Here is a 25,731-nt window from a genome sequence, read left to right as displayed (position 1 = left end):
CTCATCTATAAAAAGGAGATGATGTTCCCGGACATCTCTGGCTGATAGAATTTGATGAGATCGTTTGCAGTTGGTTTTGAGAACCTCTAGCCATTCTTTCTTTCATTCTGTCCCTGTGGGGCCTTGGCATGCCATTTGCTCTGCCTGAAATGTCCCTCCCATCCCTTCCCCCCAGCTCACCAGTGTCTCAGGCTCAGCTTAGGCTCTGCAGCACAGAAGCCTTCCTGAGTGGACAATTCTGGTGTTTCTACCAAGTAGGATTGTGGCGTTGGTGAGACCTCCATGACCCTGTCTCTCTGTCTGTGGCATAGAGAACACAGAAAGTTACAGGGTTCCAGTAAAGATTACCTGTATTTGGAGAGCACCCTATAAAAGCCTTTCTCTGGAGTATTCTGCTTTGTTGGTTTTACAGTGACTGCCTTCACTAGACTTCCCACAGTTTCTGTCAGTTATGGGAGAGGAGCGTCAGAGCTGTAGGGCCCAGCATGAGATCACCCCCTGCTCCTCGTCCTTCCAGCTGCCAGCTCCCATGCCCCTCGACTGCCCTTCAGAAGGGGGAACTCCCTGTTCTGCCCCAGCAAAAGGGACATTTAAGAAAATGTTCAAATCTGTCTGATTTTGCTGCTTGCTGATACCTTCTGGGATTCCCTTTTCTTCTCAACTGGGAAGTCACCTGTTAACAGACATGGTTACTTATTTATGAGCACTAGCAACGTGCCGGGCACACATTCCCGGCAGAACCCTCACGGCCACACCCCGCGGTGGGGTCGGCAATATCATTGTCTGTACTTGCAGGTGAGGAAGCTCCAGCTCAGAGACGTTGCTTACTCCCACGTGGTCGTGCAGGCCGCAAGCAGTGGGGCGAGGACACTAACCTGGATCCCTCTGATTCCAGAGCCAGTGGTTTCCACCCCAGGGGAGCACAGTCTGCTTGACTGTGAGGTAGGAACCACTCAAGTACTGCTTTCACTACTTCCTTCCCACCCCTTTGCACTGGCCCCATTTGTACAATGCCTGCCTTCTACTTCTAGAACTTTCTGTCCTTAACCCTGCATTGAAGTTATTCACCTATGCAGCATGTCTCGCCTGCTGGAGTGTCAGGTGCTTGAGAAGAGTGTGGGATCTTAACTATGTGTTTCTTTTTTTTAATTACAATTCTCAATTGATGTATTTGTGTAATTATGAGCACAGAAAGTGTCCATATATTAGCTTTAGCCCCCACACATGTTCATGCTCCTCTTCAAAGTTAAGAACGGAAAGGACAGTCTTGGAACCTACAGCAGACCATGGGGGAGGTGTGGGAGTGCAGCGGTAACACCCCAGCCCCATGTGCTGCATTGACCACGGCTCTTCAGAGCTCTGGAACCCCCACCCCACAAGGAAGAGGAGACCCATCTCACTGGGAAGGCACTCTCCGCCATGGTCACCAGGACTGGCCCAGCTACTCAAGATAGGTCCTTAGCGTGATACTGACTGTTCTTTAGAATATGGAGTAGCCTCTCATCCCCTCATCTTTGTGAAGGTTTGTATAGTGTCTTGACCCCTCAGAGCATTACTCCTGGTAAGATTGCCACATTTCCAGAAAACTCTTGAGTTGATGTGCCTGCATCAGCCTCAGCTTTCCAGCCGGCTTCTCTTTGATGTGTTTCATGTGGTGCCCCTTGGGCACTTCAGTTCAGGCTGATGGAGTTTCCATCTGCACCCTGAAGTGAGTGTCCAGTAGGCAGTCGGCAGCTGTGGAAGGACGCCTGTGCACCCCGGTCTGGCCCTTTGCCCTGGCGTGACCTGGTGTGGCGTGCTACATGGGCAGAGCCCCTTCCATCACCCGGCACTAGTAGGCCACTTCACAGTTCCTCCATAGGCTCCCAAGGTTGCTCACTCTTTTGCAGGAGGCTTATCTTCTCGTGTAGTCTCTTTTGTAAAAAGAGGTGACATCAGTGAGGTCTCCACATTACAAGTGATAAAAAAACACAATCTAAATGTTCAATTTTAAAGAGAGAGGAGAGGGGTAGGGAGACCACCAAAAACTTCAGGAACAAATCTGGCTTTAGACGCATCTCATCTCTGGTCACGAGAGATACCCCAGTCAGCTCTGCTTCCCCAGGAGCGTTCTGTTCTCAGGTTTCACCAGATGGCCCTTCCAGCTTCAGGCTCATATCATCACAACACCCACAGGAGTGGGTCACTTTCACATGAGTGGAGACAGAAGTGCCCTGATGGAGGTGCTTGACCCCAGCTGCCCTCGGGGTGAGAGCATGGGGCCTCCCCACACCCGTCCCTGTGGCCAGTGAGGTGCCCACCCTCCCGGGCTTAGCCTTGGTCCCCCGCAGCATCACCTGCCAAACCTGGGCAGTGACGCGGAGGGGGAGAGTGAGTAGATACTGGGCGGCAGAGCGATAGCTGTCTGCTGCACCACTGACCACCTGATTGAGGATTTGGGCTTTCTGCCTCCACCAGGATGTTAATTGTGTTGTGATCACCACCAACAATCAGCAGCCAGTTGTGTTGTAATCCCACCCAATGTTCGGAAACAAGGCCGGTGTATTTCCTCTCCTGGTGGATTCTGAAACTCCTTATTCCTGGTGGATGCAATTACTTTGCCTAAGATAAGATTCTCCTCCTGATGCCATCACAGATCACAGAGATGCAGACAGGCAGAGCCTAACTGTGATGGGCCCTGCATCTGCCAGCTAAAAGCAGAGCTTCCAACTCAACTTGCTGACAGTTTTATCTCTCAGAAATTTGAGGAAGAAACGAGAGAAACTGTGCTGAGCCAGAAAGGATTAGAGCGGCAGAAGGAACATGGGAGCCTTGGGAAGCAATGCTTGTGCCACCTGGAGGGGAGGCAGAGTGCCCAGGTACAACACCATGGGCTTCCAAAGAAGTCTGGAGCTGGGGGATGCAGGGGTGTCTGCAGACTGAGGACAGCCAGCTGAACCTTGATTCTTCTAAGGGAAGAAGAAGTTCTAAAACATGTCCCAGAAGCTTGCTGGCCTCCCGGCAAACTTTTCATTAGATTGACATAGTTATAGTTCCGGGCACACCTTGCTAACAGCTGTGTGGGCTCCTGTGACCACCTCCTTTTAAAGAGTTATGTGTCTTTTGTGTAGCAAATACTTTGTGGCTACCTGTTCTGAGCATGATCCTTGTTCTCTGGAAGCTCCTAGTTTAAGAGGAGAAGAAAAAACTGCAAGTAGCCCCTAAGTCACCACCATCCCTCTCACCTGAATTTTGCGGTGGCCTTTGCCATTGGTCTTCCTGCTGCTGTTCTGCCCCCCTGTTCCCCCCCAACTCCAGCCCCAGCAGCATTGTAGTCCGCAGGTGACATCCCTGTCATGGAGAGTAAAGCACAGCCCCGTGTGCTCTGTTCCACACACCCCTCCTGCTGTCCTCCCCACCCAGGACACTAGTCTCCCACATCTTTCTTTCTTTTTCTCTTCTCCTTTTCCTTTTCCCTTGTTCTTTCTGTTTTTTCCTTTTCTTTCCTTCTTACCTTTTTTTGTTTGTGTTTTCTCCGTTGCAGTTTCTAGTACAGTTTAACTCCTCAGAGATGACTCTCCCTGCCCCTCTGAGGTGCAGAGATGTGCCCCCACTTGGCTCTCCATCATCCTGCCCTGCTTGATTTCCTTTGTGCACATGACAGCCACCTCCTTCGTTTTCTTGTCTGTCTCCATGCTGGCCCATAAGCTCCTCAAGAGCAGGACTGTGCCTGTTCTGTTTGTTGCTCCCGTGTGACCTCATCCTAACTCATCACATCTGCAACAGCCCTGTTTCCAAATAAGGTCATATTCTGAGGTTCTAGGGGTCAGGACTTCAAGATACGAATCTGGGAGGGCACAGTTCCCCTCATAGCATTGTGCATCTGTGCGGGTTATGTGTGTCAGATGCTGTGCTCATGAGGCTAAACCTCTGCTCAGACAACCTGCTCACAGCCTGGACACATGAAGGTGCTGGAGCTGGGTGGTACATTCCTGGGTACTCCCCAGGAATGTACCACCTCTTGTTTGGCCCTGTGACCATTTGTGCTCTTTTTAGTGGTGTTTTCCTGTTGTCTCCTGCTCCATTCCGTCCATTCTCCCCGTGTACTCAAGTAGCCTGCCTTCTCTGTGTGCTCCAGACTGCATTCCACCCTCAGGTCAGGCCTACCCTCAATCTAGTTGGCAGCCATCCTGAGAGAGCCTCCTTAAGGGGGCAGTGTCTCCAGGAAGGGCAGTCTGGGTGTGTGGCCCATACGTGGCATTACAGTATGTGATAAAAGTAATGCTGTTGGACCACCAACAGAGGGTCAGCTCACACGGACTGGAGGAGTCCAGACGTCATCTCCAAGGAAATGAAATTGGAATCAGATCTGATACGGTGGGTTAGGGGGACCTCCAGAGGACAGAGGGGACTGTTGTCCAGGCTGGGACCCACACTGGCCAGGGAATAACCAAACATGCAGGTGAGGGAGCGAAACAGCTTCATGGATGTTCCATGGAGCAGAGTTACTGCAGATGGACTTGAGAGACTGGCAAGGAGGCCAAGGAAGGCTTTGCCACCATGCCACAATGCTCAGGTTTTGTCCCAGAAGGCATAGAAATGTTGTTAGGAAAGGAGTAACAAGATGAAATTGGTGCTATAGAATTTAAAAGGAAGGTTGGAGAAACTTGGAGATGGGGAGAAAAGATACAAGATTATTATGATTGTTGTGGGAAGAGACATAGAGGATCTGAAGTAGGGCATATGCGAGGAAGGACGGAGAGGAAAGGACACATTTGCTGCTATTTCTAAGGTAGAACAACAGAAATTGGTGACCCTCAGGGTAATGAGGGAGTGAAGAGGTGATATTCTGAGAGTTCTTACTGGAATAATGGAGTTTAAAAGGGAATTGGGGAAACTCTTACAACTCAGCAACAGAAAGACAACCCAATTAAATACAGGCACAGAAAACACACAAATGGCCACCAGGTACATGAAAAGATGTCCAGTGTCATTAGTCATTAGGGAAATGCAAATCAAAACAATGATACACCACCTCACACCCACTAGGATGGCTCTAATTTTCTTTGTTTAAAGAGGATAATAAGTGTTGGTGATGATGTGAGGAAATTGAAACATTGTTGGTGGGAATGCAAAACAGTTCAGCCACTGTGGAAAAGTTTGGCAATTCCTCAAAAAGTTAAACACAGAATATGCTCTAGCTCTACTCCTAGGGATATACCCCAAAGCACCAAAAACAGGGACTCAAACAAATACATGTACATGCATGTTCAAAAATGATGGTTGTGCAATGTTATGATTATACTGAATGCCACTGAAATGTTCACTTGAAAATCATTAATTTTCTGTTATGTGAAATACACCTCAATCAGTATTTAAAAACAACAGGAAATGCGCATCGGTTGTGTACGTGTTGAGGACCTGTGGGGTATTTGGGTCCAGTGGGCAGCTGGGTGTGCAGACAGGGCTTCAGGCATCATCAGCACACAGGCTGTGCTCTGCGGGTCTCAGGCTGACAGGGTTTCCTTTAGAGACATCTGAAATAGGAGATTCTGGAAGTGACTTGGATTTTCTATAACTGTACTTCTGTGCAACACTTGGAGAGGGCAGGTGACATTGTTTTGGGTCAGGTGGCTACCTGTTAAGATGATCAGGTCGCTTTATTATAGGTCAGATTACCGTATTGGAAAGGTGCTAAGGAAGAGATCAACATTAGCCCTGAGAGTTCTCCTCATTCTCACTTCAGTCAACATTTTTATTAGTGATTTAAAGACCTAGAACGCCTACTTGTCAGATTTGCAAATTACCCAAAGCTTGGATGGATAGTGACTGTGTTGAATGACGGTCAAACCCATGTACTGTTTGGGGCTGCCCCACATCTACTTTTCCTTCCTTTTGGTGTCAGGGTCTGGATTTCCATTTGGATGCCTCCCTTTCCTGTCCATATAGCCCATGTGCTTCTGAGTGAAGCGAACGCAGTGCCAAGTCCAAGGTGGTCCCTAGTTAGCTTAAATTGATCTTCATATCTCATCATCCTGGCCTTCGTGGTTGAGTCAGATCACAGGATTGTGTGGGCTTCAGAGAGCACAGTGTCTTTTCTTGCCCTTTCCCTTTGCCTTTCCCGTTAGTGAGAGTACCCTCCTGTCACATACTAGCTGTTCTATTTTCCAGCCCTGTGTCAACAAGGAAGCATGGGGCCCCTAGAAGCTGCTGGCAGCCACCTTGCAGCCATGAGGAGAACCCGGTTTAGGATGAAGCCAACCTAAAGAAAGCAGAATGGGGAGGTGGAAGTAACCAAGTTCTTGGTGACCTTGTTCAGCCACTTGACTCTTACCTCAAGTACCACTGGACTACATAAGCCAGCAATTCCTCTTAGTGTCCAGACCACTTTGAGTCTAATTTTCTACTACCTGTAACCAACAGTGTCCTGACTGACACAGTGATAAATCAGTCACTGAAGATCTCACTAAATTCAATGTTTGTTAAATTTTTACATTGAAATTTGGCCAGAATAAATGTTGGGCTTTTTTTCCTTGGCTCCAGAAAAGTTATTGCACAAGTACTTTGTAGCAACATATATGAAAAGACCTGAGAGTTTTTGTTGACATTAAGCTCAGTGTGATATGCAGTTAGAAAGACCCAATTCTAATTTCCCAGCCATTTTGCTTAGCACCTCTGTGACCTTGGCAGTTGAGATATTGTTTGTAAGTTTCCCAGCACAGCACTTGGCTCAGGGTAGGTGCTGATATAGCTTAGCGGTGGCAGAGTGGTTGTGATGTATGCATACTTCCAGCTTCAGGAAACAAAAAGCCAGACTCTAACTAGCTCAACCCATAAAGAAACAGGAGACCCAGAGTGGTACAGCCTCTGTGGTGGGCTTCATCCACAAACTCTGCCTGCTTCCCCCTGACTCTCTTGGGTTTGCCCTCCTCTGACCATCCAGAGCAAGAGATGCCAGCTCTGCTCTCAGAATTCCCGGCATCACCACAAGTTTCACTCATTCTGACAGGACTAGGTCAGAATTAGGTCCCTCGCCACCCCTGTGTCCAGGCCACTGGCATGCACTGGTTGGCCTGACCTCAGTCACACACTGCCACCCCCAGATCTGGGGTTGTGGTCTGCTTCCCTAAAATCATATGCATTCCCCGAGGGAAACTGGGAGCTTGGGAGAGGAAGAAAAGGAATGAGTGCCAAAGAGGCCACCAACAAGAATTGACTCAAATGGAATCATCCCAAAAGTTAATGTTGTTTAAGACCGTGTTTATGCAGGTGTAATCTGTATGAGAGAAGAGGCAGTTGTCTCCCTAGTCCGATTTATCTTGGACTTACGTTCCATTCTGGAACATTCTGGAACAACTGAGGCCCTTTCCAAAGAGTGCCCACAGGATTTGGGGAACATTTGAAACCATGCCATGTGAGGAAGGATTGGGTGCTGGTAAGAGAAGACTCAGTTGCACCATGATAACTGGGGGTTCAGTTTCTCCTGCAAGACCAGAGTGAAATGGCACCAGTAACCACTGACATTCATTGAGTGCTTCTGGCATTACTAGGCCTTGTACCACGTTCTCCTCCTGCATTGTCTCCCTCCATCCTTACTGTATTCCTTTGAGGGAGGCACCACACTTACTAAGTAGTTACCATCCTCATTTGGTAGTTGAGGAAGCCAAGGCACAGAGACGTTAAGTAACCTGGCTAAAGGCACAGAACAGTACGCGGCAAAGCCAGGCTTGAATCTCATGTTTTCAGCTCAGGTTTCCCCGGCCTTAGAGCAGTGAATGCCAACCTTAGCTGTACATGAGAATCCCTTGGGAAAGCTTCTTTAAAATACTGATGCTGGGGTGCTTGGGTGGCTCAGTTGGTTAAGTATCCAACTCTTGATTTCGACTCAGGTCATGATCTCAGGGTCCTGGGATTGAGTCCCGAGTCAGGCTCTGTGCTCAGCAGGGAGTCTGCTTTAGGATTCTCCCCCTCTCCCTCTGCCCCCCCATCAAATAAATAAATAAAACTTAAAAAAAAAATAAAATACTGATGCCTAGGTGCCACCCCAGACTGATCATCAGACTCGGGGCGGGGGGGCCCAGGCCTTATGCTTATAATAAAGTTGCCGTGGTGATTGTAATGCCAGGGTTGAGGACTGCTGGCCTAGAGTGTAAACACCAAGCCAAGGGCCCCAGTGTAGTTGCCTTCAGAAACTCAGTGAGAATTCAGGTCTCTGGAGTTGCAGGTATAAAACCATACAGACATATAAGGACCGTGCTGACCTAGGGAGGGTAGGACCCAACCAGGGGCATTCAGTTTTTTTTTTTTAATTACCATAATGCTATTGAAACAAAGCCCATAGGAGGCCCACCTTCTGCACACCTGTGCTTCTCAAACTTCACATGCACACAGATCACCTGGGAGCTTGCTAAAGAGCAGGTCTGGAGCAGGGCCTGTGGTATTCTGTGTTTCTAATAAGCTCCCAAGCGATGCTGCCACTGCTGGTTCGTGAGCCATCCTTTGATTTGCAAGGCTGTATCGTGCCATGCTGCCTCAGACTGACCAGGTGGAGGTTAAGCTGAGAGCAAGGGGTGCAGACTTGTAGCAGCCTGCCTGGGGGAGCTTCTCTCTCTTGTGGCAGTCTTCAGAGAGGGACTAAGGCCCGCTCTCAGGCGTGTGTGGCCAGCCTCCGGCACAGAGGGCGCAGAGTCTCCTAATGCTCAGAATTGCTGAGTGTGGTGCCCCGCCGGGAGCCCTGCCTCTGCTGTTCATCTGGACGTGGAACTTTAGGGATCAGCACAAAGAGTGGAAACATCTGGTTAATGCCACTGTGGCCTACATGTACTGCACCTGAAGGTCTGATTTGCTAGGTCCTGAGAGAGCCCATACCACAGCCCCATGTCATCCCATTGCCTCTTTCTTCCCCGAGCCTCAGAGGGGTCATAGCCCTGGGGTTGTGTTTGAGAGTTTTACTCTACTACTCTCTGTTGCAGAGAACGAACAATTCACAGTATCAAGACTCTTAATTTTACTCAGGGTCAGCTCACCAGTAAGTCACAGAAATGGAATTAAAATTCATGTCATGTTTTTTTTTTATTTCTCTTACTTTCTGTTGTGCTCTGCATTTTGTTTTCAAACTATTTAGGTATTCACTTAGCCAAACATGTTTCTGCAGATGTAAAAACCAACTAACCAGCAGCACCAAGGCATGGCTGGCCGCCCAGCTTTTGTGTTGGAGCAGCAACACGGCCCAGCTGGACAGCCCTGCCTCCTTCCACATCCTGCCAACGGAGTGATTACGGCGGTAGATTACCTTGTCAGTCCTGTTTACTGCAAGCACACCGCTGAATTCCCTCCTTGTCTACCCTCACGTGGCTTCTGTCCATCTAGGTTAAGTGCCGTTCTGTATTTAGCAGCCATTTAAAGCTCTCTGCTTCCCTTTCTCCTTCAATATCTACTTCCTGGCCTCAGTCTGGCTCCACACTTCCCGTACAGGCATCGGGTCTGGGTAGACACTCAACCTTCCACATACCGTAGGCATTTTTTAAAACATCTTTTTCACACACTACTTTAAATGGGGCTTTGATCTTTTTGCCTTTAACTGTTTACCATACTTCTGCTGTGCAGTTTTTCTTCCATAATCCCAATCCTCTGAATTAATCTTTTCTGGTCCCTTCCTAAACACTGTAACGTGGAATCTTCCCTTCAGACTCTCAAATAGGAGCTGACCCTGCACCTCTGACCGGCCCCTTCTATAGCTCCCCCAGCTTGTTTGTGAGGAGCCCAACAGTTGAGTCAGCCCTGTGTGGTGCTGATAGATTGCTGCGGGGGCTGTGGCCCTTCCAGGGAACTACAGGACACCTTGTGTGTGTGTCCTGTGGGGCGTGCTGGTCCTTTCCAGCCTCGGTCACCCAGGAAATCACCAAGGACTCCAAAGGTGTGGGTCTTCTCACCCAGACACACCTCAACTCCACACAATGAAAAATAGCTCTTGAAGAAAGGAACTCATAAATAAACTGGTTGCTGACAGAGGAGAGGGGTCCTGAGGGTGCAAAATAGAGGAGGGACAGTAAGAAGCCCAAACTTCCAGTTAGTTATAAAGTAAGTAAGTGATCAGGATGGAAAGTACAGCATAGAGAATATAGTCAGTAATATTGTAACAACTTTATATGGTGGCAGATGGTGACTAGAATTAGCATGGTGAGCATCTTGTACTGTATATAAATGTCGAGTCATTATGTCGTACACCTGAAACTAATATAATATTGCAGCTCAACTATTCTTTGAAAAAAAATGTTTTTAAAGAAAAGTTCTTAGATGATCAGCACTCACCTAGAGGTCTGGTGGCTAATGTTTAGTATTCAGTGTAAATCAAAATTATAAAAAACCTGTACAGTTATTGCTGATTAACACAGCTTTACATTTATCTAGTGCTTTACGTGTGCACGTGTATGTGTGTGTTGTGTGTATGTAGATGCCTAGGGCTCTGTTTTCTTCACCCTCTTATAAGGAGAATGGTAAATCCTACCCCAGTCATACACACACAGCAGTACACACATACACACACACACCCCAGAAGCAACTGAAATGCTAGGAGGCTTAGCTAAACACACAGAGGAGAAGAGGTGTGGTCCAGAAAACCCAGCTCTGAGCCTTAGACTCTTCGTTATGGCACAGCAGAAAGAGACAGGGATCTTTTCTCTCTGACTTTTCACAAATGCAAATACTTCTAGGAGGGTCTCACCTAAAGCCACTGTCACAACACTAATTAGCAATTCACGTCTTTGCAAGGTTCAGATAGCAGCCAGCCATGTGTGTTAGGAAAGAGGACATGGAGATGTCCAGGGAATGTGGGGTGCCTGGAAGGGCAGGATGGGGGTGCCCTTGTGGAGGAGGGGAGGGGCACGACATGATGGGTTGTTGCTTCAGGGCTGTTCCTGCAGCCATGAGGAGGGCAGATCCTAGGAGGCTAGGCCCGGGATTGGAGGCCCAGCAGGTAGAAAGTCGTCGGCTAATTTAGGCCAGAGGTGATGAGAGCAGAGCTGAGGCAGCAGGCAGAATCCAGAGACCTGCAAGGTCCGGGGTGAGCTGAATAACAAGACCTTTGTTCATTCAAGTATGAATCAATAAAGTAAAAAAGCTGACCCCAGGCTCATGCAGTTCCCAGTCCAAGTTGGGGAAACAGGCACGTTAACAGGATTGCCTCACGCTGTGGGAAATGCTGCTGAAAAGCATGGTACAGAGTACCGAGAAGGGAAACATCGGTTTTGTGGGGGGGGGGGGGTAGGAGAGGAATGACACTGACCAGCAGAGGGGATGTTGTTGGGTCTTGAAGCACAAATCAGAGTTTCTCAGGAGGGCAGGGTAGAATTGGCAGAAGAAACAATACAGAGAGCACGATGGAGGCTTGGAAGATGGCGAGTTGTCTCAAGGTGAAGGGCAGAGCCCACCAGGGGCAGTGCCAAGGTTGTTCATTACGAAGGGCCATCTCAAAGGGAGAGTCAGAGGCCATTCTGCAGACAGGGGAAGGGCAGGACATGGAAAGTTTTAAGCTGAGAGGCATAGTTAAGGATTGCTCCCACAGTGGCACGGAGAAGCCTCAAGGGGAGAAAGTAGCAGGAGGACCAATGTGGTGTACGAGTGAGTGCAGGATGTCCTCGTAGGATAGTCATGAATGAATGAAAGCAGGGACAATAGGAAGCAAGGAAGGGCCTCAAGTGACAAGCAGGGAGCAGAGGTTCCTGCATCTGGTTGCCAGCTTGATCCAGGGGCCTCAGTTCCTCATCCAGGCGCTGGGCGGGTAGTGGTGGTGGTCGATGCAGGAAATGTAGGGGGTGGACTTAATGAGAAAGCACAAGAGGAGGAGAGTTCAGGAAGCACAGTGCCTGGCAGAAGGAAAGAGGGACTGAGAGTGGGGTTCTATGACCGATGGGACCCAGCTCTGATGAGGGCCAAGGTGGATCTCAGTGCTCAGCTAAGGCTTACTGAGCAGGCTCTGTAGCAAAGCTACGGGAGTCCTTGCTTAGGCTCCAGCCACTGCCCTGAGGCCCTCCCTCACACCCTAGCAGCCTACCCGGTGCCCCCACAGGTTGTCTCCTGGGTGCTCTGGATTCCACAGGCTGACTCTCCACCACCGATGTCGGGTGGTGTTTGTCCCGCCCTCAGGAAATGACCCACCGACTCCCTTGGGGCACTGCTTCCACTCTCTTTGTAACACGGCAGCCGGTGATCCTTCCAGAGTGGAAATTAGATCATATCATCCCCTGATCAAACCCGCCGGTGGCTCCCTGCCAACCTGTCCTTTCCCTGCATCTGTTCTTCTCTTGAACATCTTCCAACCATGTTCCCCTTGCTCTCCCAAGAACATGCCAAGTGTCGTCTGTAATCCCATCTTAGGACCTTCCCCTGAATTTTATTTCCCTCTTCACATCTGCCCCAAGTCACCCTGGCAGAGAGGCCTGGATCAACTTATTTAAAATAGCTCCCACCCCATCTTATTGCTCCTCATCCCCTTCACCTGCTCCATCCCTTTATGACATTTTTGAGTAGAACTGTTTTCTTGTTTTTCCATATCCAGACTGTTAGCTCTGTGAAGGCAAGGACTTCACCTCTCCTGTTCACTGCTGTGCCCTCTGATTGCATAGCAAGACTTGGTGAATGGTAGGCGCTCAGTAAATGCTGGTTGAATGAATGTAAGAAACAAATGAACCCTGACATGCTGGGCAAGCTTGTACGCATTGTTCACTGTACCCTCAGAGCACCCCTGAAAAATGGGTCTGCATTTGCCCTCACAGGACCAGGCTCAGGGAGAGGGAGTCATCTTCCCATGCCACTGTGGACCCTGGAATCTAGCAGCCTGGAGGGATGGTAGCCTCTCCTCTGGGGGTGAAGGTTCATGGGCAGAGACAGAGGCATGTCTGGTCCTGGGAGAGACGTGCCTGCTGGTGCCCAGTAGCAGCCTCACTGGTCTCTGAAGTTGAGACACAGTCATATACCCACCGTAGGAATTCAGGGCGGGTACCAAGTTAAGGTCAGGATAGCTGTTGTGGAGAATTATAACTTGTGTGGAAGGTTCAGATGAAGTTGGAGCCCTAGGTTTGTGGCCATTCTGGGGGATGGAGGGAAGATCCCAGGTAGGGCCATCCTGGGGGGTACAGGGAGAATCCCAGGTAGGGCTGTCCTGTGGGGTGCAGGGAGGAATATGAGGGATCCCAGGTAGGGCCATTGTGGGGATTCCGGGAAGATCCCAGATAGGGCTGTCCTGGGGGGTGGGGGGCCTTGGGTGTGGCCTGACCTTAGATGGCTGTGACAGTTCAGATGGTAGGCCTGGAGGTGAGGAGACCATGGAAAGAAGGAGCTCTAGCACTGAAGGAACCCAGATGGACATTGCTGAGTTGCAAGCAATGGAGGGAAAGATGGTTGTCTGTGCACCCCCATCTAAAGTAAGTGCCAGAGCAAGTCTGGAAAGAGAGGTCATTTCTTCCCATGACAGCAGAGTAGGGAGCTGGTAGGTACCCAGGAGGAGGGAAAGAGACAAAGATGTAGTTGTGTGATTTCATAAATAACCAGGAACCAGATGTTAAGCCATTTCACAAAACTGAATTTCCATTCTTTGCCAACTATGTTGCTGATCACATGTCCCGAGATTTAGAAATTTTTGTGTTGACTATTTGACTCTTTACAAAAGACTTACATGCATTTCTTCTGTGTGTTTTTTATTATTTTCAAGTCAGAGATTCTTTAAATCCTGAATACATTAATTTTTTTCACTCCCCTTAAAATGTAGCATTCCTGTGAGCTTTGAGAAGCTTTTGGTAATTAGGCCGGGGAGCTCCACATCTCCCTGGATGACCGGCCCTCAGCCATGTTGACAGCACCTTGGCATGGGGCTCTCCTGTCCTCACTCTTTTCCTCTCAGATTCTGGGATTTTTTGAGCCCTCACCTCTGGGCCCTTCCATGGCCTGCATTGATTTTGCTGGCCATCTCCCCCTGCACTGGACAGCCAGGAAACCACACTTCACATTTTTCTACATTGGCTTTGAGTCCTGTCTGCATGGCCTTTGGTTTGTTAAATTTCTCCTGGGGGGACAGCTAGGCACAGAGGGAAGGCCATGGCACTGAGTGGGAGGCTGATGGACCTGTGTTCAGGTCCTGCTTCTTTCCGTTGAGGTTCTGGCCCCCAGGGCGGGATCCTCTGCCTCTCTGAGCCTCGTGTCTTCATGTGGCAGAGGGGTGGACATTCCTACCTTGAAGCACTGCTCTGAGCATGGAGGGGCCAGCCTGTTTGAAATTCCCTGCTCTGGCGCCTGGCCTCAGTGATCCTGTGGAGCCTTGTGAGCGACGTGTCCCCATTTGATTGTATGGTGCCCTCCTCGGTGCCCACAAGGTGAGAAAGCAAACTTTCTCCATTGATGACACAAATGACCACATCCCGCTTGTGTTTTTGCATCTTTTCTAATGGTATTGACCTCTACTTTTATTCATGCGACAAATTTTTATTGAGGGCCTACTATGCATCAGGCATGGCTGGAGGCTCTGGGGATAGATCAGTAAGCAGTACAGGGAAACCCTCCCTCTGTGGAGTTTACATCCTCAAGCAAACCTCTCTTACTCTTTTACTATTCCCAGATCTCTCTTCCAAATATATTTGTTGGTTAATATGCATTTGGCTGTTAAGTTCTGAAAACACTTACTGAGCGTTTACTCTGTGCCAGGCACTGTAATAAGCATTTTATATGCATTATCTCATTGGCATCTATACCAGTTCCCACACAACCATATGAAGGAGGCTCTGTTATTGTTCTCATTTTACAGACGAGAGGCGAAGGAGGCAGACACAGAGGTCTGGGCACTGGCCTGTGGTGTACACGCTGTAGGGGCCGCGTCCTGACACCAGGGCCCATACCCATCCTCGCTGCTCCAGCTGCCTCAGTTGTTCCCAGGATGGTCCTTAGACCTTAGTTCAGGCTTTCCTCTCCAACAGAAATGCCTCATGGACTGTCTCCTTGACACCCAGCAGAGGCCCACACACATAGTAGGCAACATATGAGTGTTTGTTGCTTGGGTGCGTGTTTGCATGGCCCCTGGAGGGGCTTTTAGGCCCAAGAGCCACCCCCCTGCTGGTCATAACGCTGACCTCTGTTGTCTTCTGTTCTAGGACAGCCACAGCTTGCTCCACTGCCCAGCTAGCGGGTTAGTGCAGACTCCCCGCTCCTGCACCCTGCCCCGCTCTGGTCCCTCATGGCTTTGCAAGTGGGGGCAGCAGGATGACTTCTGTGGCCCGCGACATGTTTCCTTGTCATCCCCTTCTGAGCCTTCTCACCGTGCTTCCCCTCACCATCACGTTCTCTTTTGATCTTGCAAATCCAGGCCCTTGGAGAAATCAGACAGTATGAAATATGAAAACTGCCTGGGAAGTAATTGAAGAAACACTGTGACTTTTGAAACCCATAGAGATAACACTCACACCTTCTTACTCACGTTATTTAATTTTTAATGGCAGATTTAATTAATGGAGATCAGGTCTTCTGGTTTCAGATGTGCATTCAGAGCAGCTGGAGGAGGAGGAGGAGGGGCAGCTGTTTATAGGGTGGAGGAAAGGGCTCCAAGATCGGAAATCTGAAGAGTGTAATGGGGAAGAAAGATCACCCAGAGATAGTAGTTCACGATCACTGGGTGCTAGTTGACGTGTGGGGATTCAGTACAGTGCATTTAGAGAGATCTCCCTGCAACGTTTAAATGGGTGATAGGGCTCCTTGCAGGCACAGCGCCCAGGCCTCCCCAGGCCCTGTGGGACTACGCTGCAGGCGATTCCAGGCGCTCTGCTGGTACCGCACTCCATCGTCCACACAGCTGCCAGAATGTTCTCTGAAACACACATCCCCCTGCCACTCCCTCACATAAAAAGTAAAACCTCTGCCTTCCGGCCTGCAGTTGAAAACCCCACATGCCCAGGTCCCGAGCTGTCTTTGTCTCCAGCCCCTTCCCTTGCTTCTGGTAAGACTACAGCATCTAACGTGTGGTGTGTCTCCCTCTCCCTCTCATTATTGGCTCATGTACGACTCCGTTCATTAAAAGTGCATGTACCCTTTGACCCAAGAGTTTGACTTCTAGAATGTACCCTTCAGATATGCTCACTCGTGCACAAAGGTAGAGATGCCATGATGTGCCTTTCAGCATTACTTGTGATCATGGAACCTACTGTGCAGTACTATTCAGTAGGTGAAACGATGAGGCATCTGAGAAGGGAAGAAACAAGGAGCGGTGTCGTGTCCACTGTGGTGCTGGGGGTGTGCTTGGGTGAACTGGCTCACGGGGGCAGTGTGCAGGAGGGGAGCGCTGGGGTCCAGGCTGGCCAAGAGGCTTACTGGTCACTGTATTCCTACCCTCTGCCCTTTGTGCTTTTGCCCTTTTAAACCATGTATAAGTATTATTTTTTCAAAAACACTGTTTAATATAAAAAAAAAATTGGGGCCTTGATTCAAGTGCCAGCTCCCAAAAAACCAGTCTGATGGTCTCTGCCAAACTGTCCTTTTTTGAGTACATGGGACAGTTGGCTGAGCGTCCCATTGTAATTGTGACATTGTGTTGTCTGGGAGCCCCGTGAGGCTAGGGGGCAGGCGTGCTTGTCTTGGAAACCCCTAGTACTCGGGATTCTCCATATGAGCATGGGTGGCCCCAGTCCTTAGAGAAGCCCACAGTGGTGGTATGGTCCAGGGGTCTGCAGAATACCCTGCTCCTCCTGGCAGAGGGTCTGAGTGGACTCCAGCACCCTCAGGAATGCCTGGTGGACACAGGGAGAGGGCTCAGCATCCCCAAGGCTCAGACCAGGACCTCGGTGGACCAGGGGAGCCACACAGGGGACACTCCATGGTGCGTGGTCCCAGGGTCTGCTCAGGCAGATGACATGGCAGACTTGGCGGGGAGGGCGGGCGCGACAGGAAGGGGAATTCCTCTGAGTCATTCTGAGAGACAATAGAGGAAGCTGCAGCAGGATAATCACAACCACTTCTTGGCCTGTGGGCACTTCCTGTGACAAATCTCGCTGACCACATGTTCAGTCTGAGCTCTTAAGCAACTCAGCTGCTTGCTGAGCTCGCCCTGGCCGGGCCGCATGCATGTGGAGATGCAGAGGCAGGACCGAGGCCCTAGGGGTCCCAGCAGCCCACCTTGGAAAGGGACATTGACAGACCACAGGCCACAGGCCTAGCAGACAGTGACCCGACATGTCTCCAGAGAGGAGAAGGCCTGGAGCTGAGAGACTCTTGTGGCAAAGAGAACTGACTGGGGGCGGATGGAGGAGCTTAGTAAGGCCTGTACCCACCTCAGAAAGTCCAGTGATGCCATGGGGGGCAGGGTGAGCACTGTGAGCCCACCACCACTCAACCCCGTCTCCCAGCCATCCTGTGAGGGAGTTGGGAGCCCTGTCTTACCATGAAGAAATAAGCTCCAGGAAGTAAGTGACTCATTAAAGAACACAGACCGCCTATGCCCGAGGAAAATGGAAATGTGGGCCTATGGCTATGCCGTCTTCTGTGAGGGCCCATGGATGGAAGGGTCAGACTGACTGTAAATGATTCCCATCAAGGACATCACAGAAGAGCATCTGCGTGGAGTGGGAGGAGAAGCCCCAAGCCAATTCATGTCTGTGTCCTTACTCCCACACCTAGGATAGTCCATATTGGGCGAATGTCACACTGGTTGAGACAAAATCATAATCTCTTGGCTGGAACATCAGGACTCCAGAGAGAGAACATGGGGCGGCTTGGAGTCAGCAAAGACCTGAAGGAGCCAGAGCAGTTCTGGGGGGGGGGGGGAGGGGAGGAGAACCCCTATTTATTTTGTGCCTGTTGTATGCTGGGAGTGTTTGCATTTCCCATCTGCTGTGCCTGATGGCTGGCAGAGAGAGGCATGGGATATCTCCCCAGTTTAGAAGTGAGGACCTGCCAGGCTCGCTCAGCATTTGTGGGGTTGAAGACCCAGCACTGGGCTCACCGCAGCACAGCCCATAGCAGTATTCTGGCACCCAGGCTCCTGCTGGTATGGGCCCCAGGTGTTGCCTCAGGCACACCCCCTTCTGTGGGCCCTCCCACTTGACTCTTCCCAGAGGCAGGTACCAGGATGGGATGAGGGCCAGGTTCCCACCCAAACTGCCTTTGATACATTGTAGGTCTCTAGGGGAGGTGCTTCCTGCCCCTGTCTTGATTACCTTCTCTGCAGCTGGATGATGGGGTGCCATGCGGCTAAGGCACTTCCCCTGCATGGCTCTGATCTGGGTACCTGTCACCTTTCCCATTTTGTCTAAGGAGTAAATTGTTCCTTTTGGGCCAGGCTATCTCTGTGCATGGTAGAGTGGGGAGATCCAGGCTTGGAGTTTGACAGTCATACACAGGGGCATGGCTCTATGACTTCAGGAGCCCTTTACCTGCCTCTTGAACTTCTTACAGGGACTGACCCATGCTGGTGGGAGGCACTTGAAGCTGGAAGCTTCCATTTACCCAACTGTAAAAGAGGGGCAGCCCCCCTCCCACACACACAGGTTCTAAAAAGGGTCTGGCCCAGGTCTGCAAGGGTAGGCAGGCTTCAGATGGCACCTCTGCTATCTTGTCACCCTCACCTGGGAAGTCTGACTGTCGGCCCGTCTTGGGCTGTCCTCTGGGGTTTCATTCTTGAGACTGCTTCCTGCAAAAAATCAGTCTATCCACTGTGAGCCTCAGGGTGCTCCACCAGGAGTGTGGTGGCAGGTCAGGTGAGCAGGTGTGTTTTTATTGGTCTCTTCTGGAAACAAGTGGAAAGTGCTAGGTTCTGGGTCTTTGAGGCATAAAGAAGGGGAGTAACTTACCCAGAGGCACACTGCGGTGGCCCCAGGGCTTCAGCCCAGCTTTGTCTTACTGCAAGGCCGGGCTGTTCTCTACACCAATCTGGTCTGTATGGACACACTTACTAGGTAACCTCAGAAGGGATGGAGGTGCATGCCTTTGCTACCATCCTGCAGCTCTGGACAGGAAGCCACCTTGCCAGGGAGCGCGGTGATCATGGCAGGCAGCAGAGCATACACCCAACTGGGAACCAGACACCTGGGCTATGGTCTTGGCACAGCGCTTGCTATGTGGCTTTGGGTAAGTTGCTTCACCTCTGGGCAACAGAGTCCACCTACCTATAAAATAGGGGTTGGACCAGATCAAGTCTCAGTATGCTTTTTCTTTAAACATAGTAAGTATTGTAATCTCTGTTTAAACTACTCACCTCTGCTATTATAGCACAAAAGCAGCGATTGACGATGATTAAACAAATCATGAGTGTGGCTGTGTTGCAATAAAACTTTATTTACAAAATCAGGTGGCAGGCCAGGTTTTGCTCATGAGTGGTGGATTGCTGACCCACAAACCAGAGGATCTACATGTCCCTCCAGCCGTTGCTATTCTAGGATTCTGCAGCCAGGGTTGACCCACGGTGGGTGGGAGCTAGACCTGAGCTGTGGATCAGTTCACTGATCTGCTTTGATGCTGGTCAAGAAATTAGCATCTGTCGATTTTTAACATGGTTGCTCCCATGAGGGAACCAGAGGGAAATTTCAATCTCTGGTAACCAGTTCTGTTTTTCTCTTTGTAGAATGCCGAGATGTATAAACTGTCTTCACAGCAATTCCACGAGGCAGCTTCGAAAATGGAGGGCACGATAAAGTAAGAATTTGCTTATTATTTTTTGTAAACTTAGCCTGTATTTGTAAGAATCACCCCACATGTCTTGAAACCTGACACCACCTGCCTAATTTCAAATTTCTCTAATAACATAAACAACCATCTGTTCCTTGGTCTCTCACCTGGATATGAGGCAGCCATTGGTCATCTATAATTGGCCAAATGAGCGCTCAGCTCTTCCTTGGCTTCCTGGCGGTGGGAGTGGGGCTGTGGCAGACGGGCAGACTTGTTTCAGGTCCTTTGTACTGTGGCCTGGGCCACGGATTGGCCATCAGTCTCCCAGGGGAGTCAAGGAAGGGGTGCTGCTGCCTTGCCACCCCCCCACCATTTGTGGAGGTGGTTTTCAGAGCAGCCTGTTCCTGAGCACAGCTCTGTGTGCCTGACCCTGAGCCATGTACCTCTTGCATGTTGACATGCTCAGGGCAGCTCCCATTTTATTGCCAAAGGACTGGGGCTCAGGGACACTGGTGGCTGGCTGAGGTCGCATAGCACTGAGTCCCAGCATCCAGTCTGTCCTGCTCCTGTGCTGTGAGGAAGGCTTCAGAGCCAGAACATTAAGGAATGGCAGGTGCATGCAGTGTGTCCATTACAATTGCACCCTACTGCAGGGGCAGGTCACAGGACGGTCTGCAGCGGGTGCTGTGGAAGGGAGAGCTGGGCCTTGCACTCTGGGTCCTTTGTGTGAGGGTTGTCTCTGTGGACCAGGCCAACTCCCTCCTTCTCCCTCAAGGGTCTCTCCCTCCCAGGCGTAAATCAGGGTGATTCCCCAGGCAAACCGGTCACAGTGCAGAACGGTGAGGGGTTGGATGTGGCACAACGGGAAGGAATCATCAGAGGGAGGTTTGGGTGACTAGGAGGTGACAAAGTGCTTATAAATACAGCTGCTGATGCAAACCGTGCAAGGAGCCAGGAAGGGCAGTGGGAGCAGATGGACTCAGTACAAATCTGGGGTGCAGCATGGGGCATCTGAAGCTAGGAGGCCATACTTCTGGAATGGACTACAGAGCAGCTTTGGGGAAGAGGAGTTATCTTGGGATTTCAAGTCCTAGAGCAGGAGACTCAGAGAAAGAACTTTCCAGCAAGCAGGTAGAGACTGGAAAGGTCTTAAGTCTGCCCATTGGGATCCCACGGGGGTTCTGGGTGTGACCAAATGCTGTGAGCGGCACAGACCTCGAGGAATAGAATGTTCTAGCTGTGCTCGCAGACAAGGGCCCAGGTGGTTTGTCAAGGGCTGAGAAATACTCAGAATCATGCTCAGTGAGAGGGAGAGGTTGAGAAGCAGTCACACCCCAGACTCTGTGGGGTGATAGCCACCCCAGTAATGTGATCCCTGGAAATGGGTTGAAACCGCAGTGCAGCCCCTCGCCTGGGCCCATCCCCTGGAGCTGCCTGTGGGGCAGTGATGCTGGATCCTTAGCCCCTCTCCCTCTTTACCTGGATCATGGAACAGCCCTCCGAAGGGAAGAGGCTCTAGGGAAAAGCCAGGCAGCTTTACTGTCAGTGACCACGCTGTTTTGTTGCCTGCCATGTGGTCCACCATCCTGAGACTCCTGGCCTCCTGGTCCCCTGGATTAGTGCATTTGACTTTACTGTCACATCCTTTCTCATCCTCATGTCTTCTGAAGGCAAAGGGGAGATGGCATGTGTCTTCTTAATCTGAGCGAAGCGAAAGGTTTTTTCAAAGGTTTACAACATCCCTTGATAATTACTACTGTATGTTAAGCATATGACTAAATGGAGATGCTCTGCAAGGCACTTCCACTGTATCCTCTCATTTCCTATTGTTGGCATTTCACAAATGAAGAACTGAGGCTGGAGAGGTGGGATACCCCTTACCTGGCCCATGATTACGCTCCAGGCTGGGGTCAAGCTTCATTTAGATGCTTCAGAGCCACAGCTCTTCTCCATGTGTCTTTGCATCTTTCCTGTCCCTTGAGGGCCTCTCTGAATGTGAGATGGGTGTTGGGATGGTGCTGAGCCTGCCTGGGCTCTAGAGTCAGGCAGACCTGGAATCCACCCTGGCCCTGCCTCTTACTGGCTGGTCCTGTGACCGTGGGCAGGTCACTTCACCTCTCTGATTTCCTCATGTGCAAAATAGAGCTGATATCCCTCTAACGCTTTGAGTGAGATAACACATAGAAAGCAGACCTAACACGTCAACAGTTGGTGGTGGTGTTGTGACCGTTATTAATAATGGCAGTCATTTGAATCACTCTCACAGCACCCAGCTTGGCATATCATAGCGTGACACAGATTTAATAAATAAATTGAGCTTACTAAAAAAAAAAAAAAAAAAAAAAAAAAAATTGCCTTTGCCCAAACAGAGTAAACAGGAAGCCGTGCAGAGTTAGAAATAATTTTACTTAAACATTGGGGTTGGAGGGTGGAATCCTTGATTGGGAGATTTCTTGGATTAGCAAATGATTGTAAATCGCATTGTAAATGCCACAGAAATAAATGCCAACTGCTGACAGCAGTAATAGTTCTCTTCCAAGACAGTGAGCATCTTTTAACAACTTTGAGTAAACTGGATGGTTACTTAGGTGGCTAACTAGACGTCCATGTATTCATTTGTTCATTAACATACATGTATAGAGTGTCTGCTGTTTGCCAGGCACCATACTAGGTGCTGGTGATAGAATGATAAACAAGACAGCTCCAGTTCCTGTCAGCAAGGAGATTGTCATTTGGAGAATGACAAACAATATTTTTAAATTAATTGCATAAAAAGCAATTGCCCAAACAATGATTGATTATGGTAATGAGCCATGAAAGAAAGTGTTTGAATTAAAAGGCACATGTCTGAGGACCCTAATGCAGACTTAGATGTTTGGGAAGGCTTTTCTAAGGAAGTGACATTTAAACGGATTCCTGCAATGTGAGGAGGCTTCGACCAGAGGAAGGAAATGGACAGAGCACTTCAAACAGAAGTTTCCACATGTGCAAAGGCCCGGGGACAGGAAGTGATTCAGCATATTCGAGGAATTGAAAGGCCAGTGTGACTGGAGAGGAATGAATGAGAAGAGAGAGACAAGGATGCAGGATGAGAGACCAGGACTAAGAAGTCAGCAGAAGGGCGCCTGGGTGGCTCAGTCGGTTAAGTGACTGCCTTCGGCTCAGGTCATGATCCTGGAGTCCCGGGATCGAGTCCCACATCGGGCTCCCTGCTCAGCGGGGAGTCTGCTTCTCCCTCTGACCCTCTTCCCTCTCGTGCTCTCTGTCTCTCATTCTCTCTTTCTCAAATAAATAAATGAAATCTTTAAAAAAATAAAAATAAAAAAATTAAATGTAAAAAAAAAAAGAAGTCAGCAGAAGCCAGATCACACAGAACTTTGTAACCACGTTAGAGATTTCACTCGTATCCTAAAATTAGTGAAATACCATTTCAGCTTTCTTTCTTTCCTAATATATGCACTTACGGTATTGACTTCTCTATAAACACAGCCTTAGCTACACCCTAATGTTTTGATATATTGTTTTCATTATAATTCAGTTTAAAGTTTTTCTAATTTTTATTCTGATTTTTTTCTTCAACTCATGGGTTATTTAAAAATATATTGCTTAATTTCCAAACATTTGGTAGTTTTCTAGTTACATTTTTTATTTTAAAAAAGTTTAAAAAACTTACTTAGTAATCTCTACCCCCAACTGGGGCTCAAACTCATGACCCCGAGATCAAGAGTCACACACTCCATTGACTGAGCCAGCCCAGCACCCCTCTAGTTACTTTTTGAATAATTGATTTTCAGCTTAATTCTGTGGTTGAAGGACATACTCTAAATCCTCTAAAATTTTGGGACCTTGCTTTATAGCCATATATATTATCTGTTTTGTTAAGCGTGCTGTGTATATTTGAAAAGAATGTGTGTTCTGCCAATGCATGTAGTATTCTGTGTTTGTCAGTTAGGTTCAGTTGGTCAGTCAGGTTCAGATTTTTCTGTATCATTACTGATGTATGGATTTATGGTTTCTTTCTGAGATCACTTTCCATCTAACTGTAGAACTTCCATAGTATTTCTTTTAGTGTTGATTTGCTGATTATAAATTCTCTATTTTTAATTGTCTGGAAATCTATTTCATCTTCAGTTTTGAAGAATCTTCTCTTTGAGCTCCTTGAAGGTATCTTTACATTCTGATTTGATATCTGTTTTTCCCTGGAGAAGTCAGCTGTTGATATTATGATTACTCCTTTTTTGGTAATTACTTTTTTTCCTCTATCTGATGTTTAGCTTTTCTTTGTCTTTGGTTTTTTAGCAGTTTGACTATCATGTGGGTATGAGTCCATTTTCTTTCTTTTTCCTGCTTGGGGTTCATGTGCTGGGGTTTGATGTCCTTTTGTTTTAGAAATTTCTCAGCCATTATCTCTTCAAATAAAACTCTACCCTATTTTGTCTTTCTTCCTTTCTGGCATTTCAGTTACATGTATTACTGTGTCTCATTTGTCTCTGTACCTTTTTTTTTCTGTTTTTCATCACTTTTTTTTAATCTTCATGCTTACACCTGCAATTTCTCTGTTGACTGTTCACTTCACTAATCCTTAATGTGTCAGGTCTCTCTTAAACCTATTTTTGAATTCTGAATTTCAGTTATTGAATTTCTGTCAGTTCTAGAAGTTCAGTTAGTCAGTTTGTTTGATTCCCAGTCTCTGGTGAGATTCTGGTTTTACCATCTGTTTTCTGCAAGCTATTAGTTATAGTTATTTTGAGGTCATCTGAGGGTCTGTTTCTGTTGCCATTTTTTCCCTCTTAGTCCTATCTCTTTCTGTGCCTGGTAATTCTTGATTGAATGCCAGGCATTGGACAGAGACTATACAGAGGCTCTGGAATGTATCTTCTCCCCCAGAGCGCTCTACCTCGTGGCCACCTGAGGGACTGAGCTGACTGGAGGCTTGCTGCACATTTGGTAAAGCTCAGGCTACTTCTGATTTACCCTTCTTTCTAGGGCATGGCTTTCCAAGGCTCCAAGGCACCTCCTTTCTTGGTGAGCTCTGAACCCCTTTGTTTGCCTCCTCAGTTCTGTGAGACTTCTGAAAATTCCACTTTGCCTTTCAGTGGCTTTTACTTGACTCCTTAGCCTCTTGCCTTAAATAGTTCAAGAATGTGCTAAATGCCTTAAAAGAGGAAAACCACTGAGTGTCGGCTCACTGTATTTTAGTTCCCTTCTCTCCAGAATCCTGGTCCCTCAAGGCCTAGCTGTCTTGGCAGCCTTGAGCTCCAAAGGACTGTTGTCTCTCCATCCTCCTATGAGATTGCCAGAAGCCCTGAGGCTTCTCCACCCTTTAGCTGAAGCTGTTTTGCCCAACTCTCAGCCTCCCTTCCTGCATTGAGAATTGCCAAAAAACTCAGTGAGGACAAGTGGCTCCAGGAGTGAGTACTTAACCTCTCTACAGTTCCCGTCCCTTCATAATCTTGACCCTCAAGGCCTATTTTGTCTTGGTCCTCAGATGCCTTAAACAGACCTTTTTTAAATTTCAACTTTTAAAATTTCTTTCTCAGAGGAGAGTGTAGTTCTTCCCCAAGCTACTCCACTATAGCTGGGAGCAGAAGTCTCAACTTAGCTTTTGAGGAATGATTAGTTTGCCAAGCAGAAAATGGCCATGCCAGGTAAAGGAAAGAGTAAGAACTAAAGCAAAGTCAATGAGACACTGGTTAGCAACATCAGACAATGATGGCATGGATGGCCCTCCCAACTTTTCTTGGGCTTGCTAAACTTTCCTGAGGCCTGCTAAGCCCGCCATATATGCAGGGCCTCAGAAGATGCCTGTCAGAGAGTCAACAGAGAACTCAAGACTAAAGAGGAATGTCATTGGTGAGGCCAGTATTCACAGTGTGGAGACTCTTGTTTTGGAAGAATTCTGTCATTGAGATAGGAGTGGATATCCAGAGTATGTATACATGCACAGACACACACGTGCACGCACGCCCCTCTACCTCACAACAGCACAGCAGGCGGGATTGTTCAGGTTTTCTGAAGGAAGAGATTAAGACCCCAGGGAACATCCTGCATTTATTGTGTCACATCTATTTTTTATGACAACCTTCAGTCCTCTTCCCATGGGATTCATTCAGAGCC

General features: G+C 48.7%; 1 protein-coding gene across 2 annotated transcripts in view; it reads left to right on the top strand.

The window, feature by feature from the left end:
• The window catches only part of CHCHD6 (coiled-coil-helix-coiled-coil-helix domain containing 6), a 249,918-nt gene that overhangs the window by 184,860 nt on the left and 39,327 nt on the right, over positions 1–25,731 (top strand). For both annotated transcript variants that reach the window (XM_027585264.2, XM_027585263.2), the window contains one exon: positions 19,571–19,641. In XM_027585264.2, the coding sequence (XP_027441065.1) occupies positions 19,571–19,641 (71 nt within the window). The remainder of the gene's footprint in view (positions 1–19,570; positions 19,642–25,731) is intronic.

The sequence above is a fragment of the Zalophus californianus genome, chromosome 1, assembly GCF_009762305.2.
Source record: "Zalophus californianus isolate mZalCal1 chromosome 1, mZalCal1.pri.v2, whole genome shotgun sequence".
Taxonomy (NCBI): domain Eukaryota; kingdom Metazoa; phylum Chordata; class Mammalia; order Carnivora; family Otariidae; genus Zalophus; species Zalophus californianus.
Note: the sequence above shows the minus strand (reverse complement) of the source record. Positions and strands in the feature narration are given on the sequence as shown.